The sequence below is a fragment of the Conger conger genome, chromosome 3, assembly GCF_963514075.1.
Source record: "Conger conger chromosome 3, fConCon1.1, whole genome shotgun sequence".
Lineage (NCBI taxonomy): Eukaryota > Metazoa > Chordata > Actinopteri > Anguilliformes > Congridae > Conger > Conger conger.
The window spans coordinates 42,684,179-42,698,585 of NC_083762.1; the positions used below are offsets into that span (position 1 = coordinate 42,684,179).

The following is a 14,407-nucleotide window of genomic DNA, read 5'->3' on the forward strand; positions in this document are numbered from 1 at the left end:
TTCTGGGAGTCAGGGCAACACCTAGAGAAAACGGGGACGATATAGCTGTGTGCGGGGGTTCAGCGTCGTTGTTTACCCGTAATATGGGCAAATTACAACACTAAAACATAACGTTAAGGGTTATATTATTGGGGTGAAAATACTACATAGGGTAATTTTACGGCTTGTATAGATTTGTATAACACTAAAGAGGCAGCATGTCGCGAGGAGTGCTGCAACCGAGCCAGCAAAAGCTGGCGGAGAAACTGACCATCCTAAATGACAGGGGAATCGGGATGCTGACCCGCATCTATAACATCAAAAAGGTACAGTATGATGGAAGTGCATACTATTTTATTTCATAATGCGCGCTGAAATGAAAATGCTTGCTGGGTCTGCTTTGCTTTTTAATGTGGAAGCCATAACTGCCCGTGGATTTGAAACATGACTCTGCACAGCGTAGGAATGAGAAGGAATTCAATCAAGGCCCCAAATGGCATGTAGCTAGCTAGCTAACTTGCTAACTAGCGCGCTTACTACTTTGAAAATGATACTAACATCAATGAATGCATACTAGAATATCCCTTTGAAACTGAATTTATGTAAGCTCACCTGCTGGTCGCAGTTGATCACGACATGAGCGTAACAATTAAGGCTTTATTGATGTGTGATTGTTGCTGCAAAACAACGTTGGGTGGCTAACACCGATGTAACATGAGCAGATAGAAACAATATTATAACGATTGTTAGCTAGTTATTCCGATTTTATGTTGTAACTGTTATTTATTTGTTGCCTTTTGATCTCCCTTTATAATGACCCAATACTATTTTTTCGGCATTGTTTTTTATTAACTCTGGTATGTCTGGCTAGCTAATCATAGCTAACAAAGTGACCAACACTGAGTTTTTAAATTACATTCTCACGTCACGTCGTTTCAGTTAGTGACTGATTGTTGTATCTCATCCCTTTTATTAAATGCGCGTAATTGGGCAGGAAATGGTGTAGAAATTGCAAGTCGCTGACCCAACATCAGTCGTTTATTGATCATGAGCTTAAATGCTATTATTTTGATGTTATTCTGACGTTGGGTCCAGGGTCCACAAATTTGCTACCAAATTGTTAGTTTTCCACAGAACAATTGCTCCTCGAAAGAAAACGAGATATCCTGCTCCATATACGGCTTACTGTTTAGTTTAAGGCATGCATTTTGAACTAGGACTGGGATTTACCTATTTTTGAACCATCCACAAGGTGACAGGAGACCGACCAACCAAATCATCCAACATAAGCATCATTTTATTGCAGTGTAAACCACAATTAATTCCTTTTTAAAGTGTAGCCCATAACTAAAGGCCCAATTTAACCATTACAGATTGGTATAGCTTACTATAACTATGTTAGTCTATATAAGCTTGAGAATGAGAATTTAAAATTTAGAAGCCCAACTACAGCTGAGGGAAATGCTGTTGTGGAAGTTACCACAATAGGTTGCTGCTAGTGTAATGCACTTAGTAAGTTAATGCCAACTATTTGCTGTAAGCTTGCTAGCTCAACTGAACACCATTAGAGACAAGATTGGGAAAAGGCATACAGAGGATTACAGAATTCATCATTCCTAACTTGTCCGTGGCCATTGGGTTGATTTGTAGAGGCTTTCAGCTGTGGATATGCGGCTTCCAGCTCTGTGTTTAGGATCTTAACCCTTTCTAACTATTTTGAATAGTTTCAACATAATATGCTGTAGAACTCATCCATGCTCCTGGTTGCACATTTTACGTGTGGACAGTGGAGGTTGTGTTAATTTGAGTTAAGTTTGCAATGTGGATTTAAAAGTAAAGTCCTAACAATTGAGTTAACAGTCAACTGAGGAATCATATTTATTTATCTTGGCAGTCTTGTCATCAAAAAATGCAACAGTAAACTGCAGGAAATGAAACTGTTCTTTACAGTGACAGTGAACTATTTCCATAGGGGAAAAGCAGAACATTTGAGTCTGGGAAAAGGTAAATTCTCTGCTTGGCAAAAGGTAGGCTAATTTTAGATGAGCTGCTAGAAGTATTTGGGAAAGGAATAACCTGCATTATAAACACATAACCTCCTATGAGCGATTGTATCACGTCAGTGATGTTTTGTCTGCTGCACATTACTGAAAGAAATGGCACAGTCACTGTCCTCAGGGGCTTGGGATATGTGGTGTTATTTACGGTGATCCTTTATGCTAGGGATGGGCATTATTAATCGATGAACCAAAATGGACACTTGACCAAAACGGCGAACGTCTTAACTCATTAATGCTTTTTTCAAATAAAATCCTCCATTACAGCAGTCGCGATAATTATTATAATTTTTGTTATACACTCTCCAAGCACTTTATTAGGTATTTATTAGACTTACTTTTTAAACTTCTACTGCTGTAGCTTATCATAATTAGATTTATGATGTGTTGTGTGTTCAGAGATGCTCTTCTGCATACCACTGTTGTAATGTGTGATTATTTGCGTTACTGTCACCTTCCTGTTAGCTTTGACCAGTCTAGCCATTCCAAGAAGGTGTTTCTATCTGCAGAACTGCTGTTCACCGGATTTTTGTTGTTTTTTGCACCATTCTTTGCAACTCTAGAGACTAGTGTGTGTAAAAATCAGCAGTTTCTGAGATACTCAAACCACCCTGTCTGCCACCAACCATTCATTCCACAGTCACAGTCACTTAGATCACATTTTTTCTGATGGTTGATGTGAACATTAACTGAAGCTCCTCACCTGTATCTACATGATTGTATGCATTGCACTGCTGCCACACATTAGATAATTGCATGAATATGTAGGTGTAATAAAGTAAAAATCCTAATAAAGTGCTTGGTGAGTGTATGTCTATGTTTTGAGCTGTGAGTAGCCTACAGGAGTGGGGTCATAGAATTTCAGCACCAAAAGCACCACGACAAATCTCTATGTGAAGGAAAACGATAGAGATACAGAAAGGAGCATATTGCACAGCAGCTCACTTGTATAATTACTAAGGACATGTTGCCTCTTAATTTTGTTAAGCTAAATAAAGGCTTTCTTGATTCCATGGAATTGTTAGAGCCAGAACATCGAGGTTGTGAAGAAACCTACTTGAACAATAGTAGATTAGCCATAAATGTGGAAAAACTGGTTGCTTGTTACATTTCTTGGCAAACGAGCAACCAGATTTCTTAAAATCAGTCGGAAACCGCAAACTTCCTTTTTCTCACTTTGGAAAAAGCGCAGTCGCGTATTAGCAGGCAACTCTGTCTTCCGGTAGCCTATGTTGTTCCGTGCCCTTCCTCAGGTAGTGTCCTGTAGTTACAATACCTGTTGTTCAGTGAGTAGCCTATTGCTGAATATCATTGTATTGACGTTTAGAGTTGCCATTTTCATGGAATCACCCCATGTCTGTGTCATGCCTTCGAAGTATTTGCTGTTTGGAAATATTACCGGTGATGTTATCGTTTGTGCAACCATTCATTAAGTAGCTTATGTTTTTTTTCTTGAAATGATGTCCCTGTTGTGCAGTAACATATCTAATTCATGTTCTTATACTGACTTGTATCATTTTGGCTGTAGTGCAGCCTATTGGAACATGCTTGTACAGCCTATTATGGGAGTTTAAAAATAAAAAATGTAAGAACATTTTTAATTGCTTAATCAATTAAATGTCGCCAGTTAACCAAACCATTAAAATATTGAAAATACCCATCCCTACTTTATATCCTCTGAGAGGGACAATCATTTCTGACAAGAAAATTAAACTTATTTTCATACTTTTTGTAATGTAATTTATATACTATCAGTGATCACATTATTAGGTCATTAGGACTTTTTTTTTTTTTTACTTCTTGATCTTCTGCTGCTGTACCCAAGGTTTGAAGTGTTTTGTGTTTCTGCATCCCTCTGCATGGTTCTTTGAGTTACTGTCACCTTCCTGGCAGCTTGAATCTATCCATTCTCTGACCTGTCTCATTCAGTGCTGCTCTGGATGTTTTGTTTTCTGCACCATCCTCTGCAAACTCTAGAGACTGCTGTGTGTGAAAATCCCAGGAGATCAGGCATTTATAAGATACTCAAACCACCCTGGCACCAACAATCATTCCGTGGTCAAAGTCACTTGGATCACATTTCTTCCCCATTCTGATAATTGGTCTGAACAGCAGCTGAACTTTTTGACCATGTCTGCATGCTTTTATGCATTTTGTTTCTTCCAGTGATTGGCTGATTTGATATTTGCATTAATGAGCTTGTGTACTGGTCTGCCTCCACAACATCAACATAGGATCTCGCCCCAATAGGTGATCTTTATTTTTAAACTGGCCTGCTGGATTGATTGCTGGATAATCTCAATTCTTTTTAAATAAATAGGTGTTTCTGAGAGCAAATGGCCATCTATAGATTTAGAAGTTAACAGAATGTTTCCCTGAGTTATTTTTTAGTGAAAGTGCATTATGGTAAACTATTGATCCAAGATGGTAGAATGGAATTCCATGCATGCTATGTCAACAGTTCTTGACATGCGTCAACTGACATGGATTTGAGTTGTGAATTGTGTCAACTTTGTGCAACTTTGAGTGCGATGTAATGATTTTAGGCTTGTCTGAGATTCAAAAACATATTTAATTGGGGCTTGGCTTGATGTGGAACAGTGTGACTAAAGTTTCATTTTGAAAGACACTGGTTAGATTTTTTTTTTGTCCTTTTAGCATTTGTGCTTTCATCTAGCATTTCATTTGTTTTCCTGCCCTGAAATGGTTATTAATTCTGGAGCAGGGTTCACTAATGAAACTTTCCCAGGGCAAGCAACCAAATTCAGTTCAGTTAAAATCTCAAATTATGTGCAAGAATAAAACTAGTTTACTAGGTGGTGCTCATGTTGGTTACTCGGCCATTCCGTGTCAAATCAAATCCACTGCATCATGGCATCTCTTCAATTTCTAGAATTTTTTGTGTGGTGGTAGGCAATGATATAATGTGACGTTATTGATAACGTTAACAAGGTAGTTTGCTTTCATAAGGGCGGCTTGTACTGTAGCTAGCTAGCAAAAATTATTATTGGATAAGTCAGCATTCTTACCTTAGCTATCAATAGTTGATATTCTAAGTTGGCTAGCTTGTGAAAATGCAGTCTCCCAAGATGTGCACGTATCATGGAGGTAGCTATGGTAACAAGCAGCAATGTGTGGAAAGTGGGGGAATGGTCTGTCAATCATAGCTAATTGACAGTTCTCATTACCACACCCAGACAGCTTGGATTCACTTTTATCGTGGGAAATTTAGGCTTTGAAAAAAAAGTTTTAAAATGCATTTAAATGACTGAATAATAAAAAAAATGTTTTGCTGCCTAAAGACAACTGGCAAGTGTCACATTCAACCACCATGTTACACATTTAATATAGATCTGCAGCTAAAGTATAAAAATACACTTAATTCTCTCCTCTACTTCATAAAGATCATATATATATATATATAATTTTAAATAGAAAACTATACTCACCTCAGATTAGTGATATTTTGACCACATGTAAACAGGAAGTTGACACACAAAATTAATATTCAATTTTTGAGGTGGTGCCTCTTATTTTGGAGAAACGTGAACAGTGTGAAACTTACGTTCTCTTACTGTCTTGCGTTACCTGCATCACAGGTGACCCTGTTGGCATGCGTGAGACGGAAAGAATCCAGTGCTATGGACTGACGGTAAAAATGAATGGAATGGAACTCTAGCGTCTCATTAACCCCTTAGCTAAGACTAAGTAAACTCCCTTGGCTTAATCTGAAACAAATGCTCCATGTTCAGTCAAAAAATAATTATATACAATAGAACTACATTGATTAACATGCCCAGCACTTTTTGCTTGTTTATTTTGAATTGTGATTCTTCTGAAGCCCAATCCCACCTGATTTTAAACCAGACCTTTGAACGGTCTCAGCATTAGGCTTGCAGGCTATAGTGAACTCTTTTGTACAGCTTCAATAGTACAGCTTCAAGAAAGAGCTTGTGATTTTTAGCAGTTGTTCTTTCAGAGGACCGATCTTAAATGATTTTATTTTTGTTATTAAAGTGACCAATAGCTTAACTGTACTCCCAAACAAAAAATTCAAATCAACATATTGACAGGGGATGTGCTGGCTCAAGCCAGAAGTGTGTATCCAAACCACTTGTGGGCAGTTTGATATGTTCTGAATGCATTTGGGTACTTGAGCTGTAGAAAGTTGGGAGTTATATGCTGATTGTGCCGCAGGGGGCTGTGTGTGTAAGACGTCATTGGCTGCAGTGGAATGCTACTTTTTTGAAAATCGCTTCTTTGTGTGGAAAGCATGCAGTCTGTTCTCACGCACTGCATTTTCTCCAAGGCAGCAACTGGAAACAGGCTGTGGAACCTTTCAGGCTATGTTTGCCTATAGTGTGACTAACCCCATTGATTCATAATCATTATGTCTTCATGTTGGCCTATTGTTTTTCCTTTGTCATATCTTGTTGGGAATGCATAAAAGCCTGTTGGATTTCATATTTCATTTTAAGCTTGGCACCGAGAAGTTTCAATTATCAGGCATGACTTTACGGTCCATGAATTGATAGGAGTTTTCTTTGTCTCCACACTGTTTGAAATGAATATGTGCAACACCCCTTGCACATTATTTTATTGTAATAAACGGCTTGGGGCCTTGTGGTTTCCCATTTGCCCTTTCAGAGATGGATTCAGTGGGACAGTTTTTACACGCAGTTGGTGAATTAATTGTCTCATGCTTGGTGTGAATGAAATCAGAATTGCCTCCTGTCATGGTGATGTAATGGAGGAGTGCCACCATCAAACAAACAGAACAGTCCAGAGATGATGTTACCCGCTCATTGATCTCAACATTTAATCACTTTTTGCTCTTAATCTCCAACTTTACTGTTCACTTAAGTGGTTATTCATATTCTGAGGATTTGTTTCCTGTGCTAGGTATTCAGAAAAGGGAAGCTTTTGATTACGCAAATTTATTTTGGCTCAGTTTTGCTCGTTTGCTTTAAATCTTTCCATTTTGTAAGTTGTTTTTGTTGTTGTTACAATAAGTCATGGCATAGTCTGAATCACTGTGCTGCTATGTGGTTCTGAGGGAACTGGGTTGTTTCTAGGCCTGCTGGACCATGGGCTACCGTGAAACCCTATGCTGACCAGTGTACCAGCTGAGGATGGGTGAGGGCTATGGTGGTGTTCTCTTGAAAAAATAGGTGCACCTAGTTTCAGTTGTCATAAGGAATGAGTGATGGCTTCAATAAGACTTTTTCAGTAGGAATGGCAGGAGAGCATGGTACGATTTAGCAGGCACTGAAAGTGACGTGAAGAGAGCAGTTTGGAGCAGGCTGTCAGAGAAGTGCCTGCAGCAGAATCCGTTCCTGTAGCTCAGGCCGGTAATGCTTCGCTGCAGGCCTGGAACAAGAAACCGTTCAGCTTCCAGTCTGAAGTGCTTTCAGCCTCCAATCTTAGACGTTTTCAATCCCAAATCAGCCCTCTCGGGTACCTGTCGATATTCACAATGTTCAACACGTCTTTCACCACCGCAGCATTCGGCTTTTTTCAAGGACGCAGCCACAGCCGTTTTTTCAGCAATGAGTGTGTTTCTCCTCCACAGAAAATTCCAGGGCAGCCATCTTGATTAAGTTAAGATTAAGTTGAAGCGCAGATTTTGGTCCTTTGCCTGATTTTTAGCCAGGAAAAACACTGACCATTTCATATTTCACTAGGCACAGTGCAATGAAAAACTGACCAAGTCAAATGTTCTGGTTGAACCCAATAGAGATGCTGTGGCAGGACCTGAAACAAGGAGTTCATGTTCAAAAACCTACAAGTTTGTCTGAATCAAAACAGTTTTGCAAAGAGGTGGGCTAAAATTCCTCCACAGTGATGTGAAAAACTGATATGAATTCATAGGAATCGTTCGGTTGCAATTGTTGCTGCTAAAGGTCGTGCAATCGGTTAAGTTAATGGGGGCTATTGGGTGATATAGGTGTTTGACTTTTTTCATTAAATAAATTGAATAATAATTTTAAAAAATTGTTTTGTGTTTGTTCAGGTTCCCTTTGTGTAATTACTTTTGTTCTTAAAGATGTAAAACTATTCAGTGCGACAAGTATGCAATAATAGAGGAAATCAGGAAGGGGGCAAATACTACCTCACGGCACTATGTGCTGCAACTACGTCCTTTCACAAGATGTAGACACCATAATCACCCGCACTTGACTCCATTATGTTTCCATAGTTTGTGCAGCCATTCCCATGGACATTTCAACATTTCCAAGATGAGCATGTGCATGTGAATGCAAGTTAGGCTTGTTTCATCACATTTTTAGTGCATACTGCTACTTCTTGGAAGTAGTAAGTGAAGTAGGTACTAATGTTGCTAGGCAACTGGCAGGCTCCAGCAGAGATGAAATGTATTAAAATTTACAAAAACTGTGCTTTTGATAAGGCTATTCATGAAATTGCTGGAATACTTTAAATATTCTTCAGTGGAATAAAATTTATTTTAATTACAATGATTATCAAAAGCAAAATAGTGCTTTTTAACCTGCAATTTAGCTGCCATTCCAGCTCTCAAATTTATAAATGACATACTAAAGGAATCTAAAGTAAATGCTATTATTTTAATATAGTATGGAAAGAGTGAAAAAGTAATTGTAAAAATGTACAACTTTTACATCTCTGATTGCACCGGGTTCTCAGATTTTATTAAATGGTATGTTTTATACATGATTCCACGATAAGTGGTGTCAGTTTCTCATAAGTTTACACAACTGAGATGAAGCAATGTAAAACAAAGTGCATAGAGTTTGCCTCTATTCTGATTCAATACAGTTATTTTTGGGGGCAAAAGGACTGGGAGACTGAGGCATGTTGCTAAATGAGAAAATAAAACATTCACAGGCAAACAGGTCAGGCCCTTCACCTCGTATACCACTGAACTTACTGTAAGTTAAACCCATAACAGTGCTATGGAAATCTAACCCAAATAAATCATATCTAACCATCTTGAACTGAATGGCCTCCGTTTGACAGAAATAAGAGGAAACCTATTAAATATAATTAGCTTCACTGCTGAGAAACCCATTGTTTATTCCAATGAGACATTTAGGAACTGAAAGCAAAACTTTTGAAAACAACTTTCTGACATATCAATTCCACAGAACTAAAGTTCCCTGTGCACATTTGTACCCAAGTAGGCCACTGTTACTACTTATTGCATACCAACACTTGTTAGTGGATACAACTACAGAAGCTATGGTTATTTACCACAACAAGACAATTTAAGTTTTAGGCTGACTGTTTCGATTTGCAAAGTTTTACTATTAAAATAGAGGTAAATTTGTATTGCCCTGTTTGGGATTACAATTTGCGCCCTCTACTAAAATCATTACAAAAATAACGGGCGTTATAAAATATATATTTAGATAAAATATTGATACAGTGGCGGCAAGTATCACAGAAAAAAGTATCACAATACTATGCTGTATCAATGTTTTCCCCACCTGTAAGACCAACACCCCCACACAAATAGTCCTCCCATTTGAGAAAAAACTGCATGTGGACCAAATGATATTCTGTGCTTATGGTTTTACTTGGGGGTCGTTTCAGTTTTTGCCACAAATATACATTTAAGCTTTCAAGACGAGAGCCTGAAGATTAAATCAGGGGCCAGGTCATACAAAGACTATTTTTGTTGTTGTTAATTGTTCCAATGCAAACCAGGAAGCATGGCCTATGTGTGTTGTATACAATGAGAGACTCGCAAATGAGAGTTTAAAACCAACCAAACGGTAAAAAGGCATTTGGAAACGCATCATCGCGAGCTGGCTTTCAAATCATTGGATTTCTTTAAAAGGAAAGCACAGGAGATGGAATCGTTCTTTGTAGAACGTTAAATTACAAAGCACTGCTTGCATCCTATATGGTTTCTTACCGTGTAGCTGTGGAGAAACTATCCCATACTACTGCAGAAAAATTAGTCCTGTATGCCGCGATAGACATGGTTAGTACAATCATTGACGAAAAGTCAGCCGAAAAATGAATGCATCACCCTGCGTGACAACACTGTTTCCTGAAGAATTCATGATCTCAGACCTTGAGGAGCAGCTTATTTCATGACTAAAGGCAGCTCAATGAGAGCACAGATGTTTCTGATTGCACAACTTTATTAGTTTGCGTGAGTTACGTGTGGGAAAAAATCATTTGTGGTGCACTTTGTGGAGGTTAGGCCTATGTTGTTTGACTATTCCTACTAGTACCACAGGTGCATAAATATTTGATACATTGAATAAGTACATTACAAAGTGTGCGCTGGAATGGGGCAATTATAAAGATAAAATGAGTGACAGGGCAGGTATGACGGGCTGGGAGAGTAGAGTTCTGAAAACAATCTAGGAGGCAGCTGGCAAGGGCATCGTGTGGGATCATTGTTTCATTCATAGAGAGGCTTTGGCATGCAAAGGAATACCTCCTGATCTTGACAAGTACTGAAAGAAGTTATCCGTATTGTGAACCTTATTAAAGGCAGCATACTCAACAACCATCTCTCATCAGCTGCTATAAGGGTGGAAAATACGCACTTACTGTTTCAAGTGTGTGCTGGCTCTCCAAAGGCAAAGTGCTTACCAGAGTGGATGAACTGAGAAATGAACTTTTCTCCTCAAGAAGTCTTGCCAATTTTTGTTCACTGATTAGTGGCTTCTTCCACTGTCTTATCTGGCAGATATTTTTTCATCGAAATTGAGAGGACAGCACAACAATGTTTTCAGAAATTGTAAACACGTTCTTGATTTCCAAAAGTCACTGAAGCTGTCACTTGCACGACTCAGACAGCCCAACCCCAGCCACTACATGTTCCCAACATTGTTAATGCACATTGAAGAAAATGATGTCACTGACACCAATTTCAAACACCTGACTGGACTTATTCAGCCACACCTCGTAGAACATATCACCCTTACGTATTAGACCACCCAATCGTTTGGAGAGCAAAAATATTGGAACATGTGACTGGCAGGTTTCTTGTTGCCCAGGTCTGTCCTCTTAGATTGATTGGTTAAACAATAAATAGTTCTGAATGTCTACTCTTAGATTTAGCCATGGGTTTTGCCTGTGAAGACTGCATTTGTGTTAGAAAAGATAAACCAACATGAAGGCCATAGTGTCTTTGGGAGAAAAGCAAGCCATGTTGCTTAGAAAAGAGGGGAAATCAATCAAAGCCATTACACAAGCATTGGGGACAGCTTGTACTACAACTTGGAATGTCCTGAAAAAGAAAGAAACTGCTGGCATACTGTGCCACAAACATCGTACAGGTCGACCAAGGAAAACAACTGTTGACGACAGAAACATTGTGAGAGCTGTGAATAAAAAACCCAAAACATCAGTCAGTGACATCACAAACACAGGGCAGGGGTGAAGGCATCTCAATGAACTGTTCAGAAAAGACTTTGTGATCAGCAATATAGAGGCTATATCACAAGAAGCAAGCCACTCATTAGTAGTAAGAATAGGAAGGCGACATTACAATTTTCAAAGAAGTACAGAGATGAGCCCAAAAGTTCTGGAACAGAGTTTTATGGACTGATGAGACCAAGGTTAACCTCTACCAAAGTGATGGAAAGGCCAAAGTGTTGAGAAAGAAGGGATCTGCTCATGATCCAAAATACAAGCTCATCTGTGAAGCACGGTGGAGGAAGTGTCATGGCTCTGTCTGTCAACTTACGGAGAAATGCGCCTAAACTAATTGGGGGGGGAACTTCATGCAGTAAGACTGACCCAAAACACACTGCCAACACAACAAAGGACTTCATTAGGGAGAAGAAGTGGAAGGTTTTAGACACCTCCTGAGGAGGAGATTAAAGGGAAAACCCCCTCAGAACAAACAACAACTGAAAGAGGCTACAGTAAAAGCCTGGTAAAGCATTACAAAAGAAGAATGCAACAGTTTGGTAATGTCAGTGGGTTGCAGGCTTGATGCAGTTATTGCAAGCGATATCCCATGCTACCAAATATTAAGTGTTATTTACCTTCATTCATTTAAATGCTCTCTGTTCCAATACCTTTGCTCACCTAAAAATTGGGTGGTCTAATGCCAAAGGTGCTATATTCTATGTAGTTCAACACATCTAGGTGTAAATACCAGGAAATAAAAGCTGAAATTCTGAACTCTTGTCTCATGTTAATCTTTTTATCTCAACCCGAAATGGATTCAGTGTACTGCACAAACAACGGATGTGGCCTTGCTGTTCCAATACTTTTGGAGGGCTGTGTATAACAATAATGATAATGATGTGAGCATTCACACTGCTGAACGATAAAATTCTGTTAATAGTATCTTGGCTATGTCATCTGCCATTTTGCATGTGACATCCTCTAAATTCAGTTATTTTGGTTGACGTTCAGTGTTTTACTGTTCATGCAGCTGGAAGAACATGCTCTGAAAGTGACCCAATGAAATGGGAAGTATTTTTTTGTAGTTGCAGGCTGTCTAGGAAACTTACAATTAGTGGACAAGCTGTGGAGCAAGCTAATCCCTCCAGTGTTTCACTCACACAACTATTTTAATGGTTGTAGGGGAAGTCTATATGGAAACAAGTTCATCTTCATTAAACAGGTTAATTACGTGGTGGAATCTTCGCTAAAACGAACCCTTAATCTATGCACACTCTTCCTCTTTAACTTTGTGGTCTAACTGAAGTTATATGAATCACTTCCATCTCATGCCATTGCCTGACAATCTAAAGGAAGCTATTATTTTTTGGGAGGATGAAAGGAAGTGAGTATTTTAGAATCCAGTCCATGTTTCTGCTAAATGCATCCTTTCACTCAACACACCCATAGATAGTATATTTTCTTTACAGCCTCAACTATTCTGCATTATTAAAGCTTTTCTGGCCTTCTGTGAGTGTTAGTGTCATGTGGTGAGTACTCGAGACACTGGGGAAGGCTTCACTTTTGTTAGACGGGGCCTCAGATACAGACTTGTAGGGAGGGTATCTCTGGAGGAAATGAAAAGACTATGTTGACCTTATTCTCATTTTCAATGTCAGAAGGTCCCACAGTGGATCACAGGGCAGTTACTCTGTACATGCACGAATGCTCAGCTGGGCTTGGCTGAAGTATTCAAATGAGCACAGAACTCATGAGTTCTCCTGCTTTAACGGCCCAGAATATGCTACTTATTCATTTTTAACTGTCCATATAAATAGTTGCTTTATAAATAATGGTTTATCCTCATTTTCTGTCTGCTCAATATCTGTTCAAGGCACCAATAGTGCTTACTCTGGGCAGCTGTGGTGTCTCCTGGCACCACTTGTTTCAGTTGCTGTGTTCTGGTGCAGTAACTGCACCCCAGCCGGTAGATTTGGGTGGAAGGAAGTGGCAACTGGCTGGACCCGTCTCAATGTGCATGCTTTTGTGCATCTTCCTATGTTTATGTAAGATCTTCCAGCACCCTGTGCCTTGAGAGAATTGTTGGGCTTTCCCTGCTGTGGTATAAAATGTTACTCCTGGGCTTAAATTGCCCATTTACAGGGCAGATGATTTTGTAGGACATTGGCCAGGAGTTTTATTCAGTTGGCTTAATTGGCTTAAAGCCAATTCCTAAATGGAGCCAGTTTGTTGTTTACATTCATAGAACCAAGGGTAACCATAAGCTATAGTATAGACTTTGTTGGGACATTAGCTCTGGAGGTAGGAGAGGTTGTCTGGCATTTGGAAGACAACCTCTGAAATGAGGCATTTTTTGCCCTGAGCAAGACCCTTCACCCCCGATTGCTCCTGACTAACTGATTGGTACATTGCATGGCAGCCAAACACTGTTGGTGTGAATGAGAGGCATGAATTGTAAAGCGCTTTGGATAAAAGTGCTATATTAATGCAGCATTCAGAGATTTCTGATGAGTTTAGTTAAACTGCCATGGTAATGATGTGATTTAAAAAAATGTGTCCAATTAACTAAGCCTTTCATCTTCACTTAATTTTAAACATTCAAATACTGTGAAAAATGATCAGCCAGTAACTAATTTTTATCCCCTACAGTAAATATGTAACGGTTTACGGTCTTTTGCGGCACAAAGTTCATAAATATTCGGCTTGTGGTTTGGGCCTTCACTTCAGCCTTAGAGCATACATATTTGTCTAGTCATTATATTAATTTTGGATATCTGCTGAAGTGTATAGGACTTCTTTGTAGTCCTCAGGATTTCCTAAGCATTGCGATTGTTCAAGAATGTGCTTCGCAATAGATGTTCTTTATTGTTGATGTTTAGCCAAAGTATTTCAGATTTCAATAAAATTCATAAAATGAACTTTTTTTCCCTTTATGCAACCGGAACAAAAAGCTAAACCAACTGAGAATCAAACAGTCAAGTGGATTGGTGAATCTTCATTCCACTCCTAACTTT

General features: G+C 39.0%; 1 protein-coding gene across 4 annotated transcripts in view; it reads left to right on the top strand.

Moving 5' to 3' along the window:
- Window positions 1–14,407, top strand: part of LOC133123932 (nck-associated protein 1) — a 48,649-nt gene continuing 34,242 nt past the window's right edge. For all 4 annotated transcript variants that reach the window (XM_061234659.1, XM_061234660.1, XM_061234661.1 and 1 more), the window contains exon 1: window positions 1–305. In XM_061234659.1, the coding sequence (XP_061090643.1) occupies window positions 198–305 (108 nt within the window). In that variant the 5' untranslated portion in view covers window positions 1–197. The remainder of the gene's footprint in view (window positions 306–14,407) is intronic.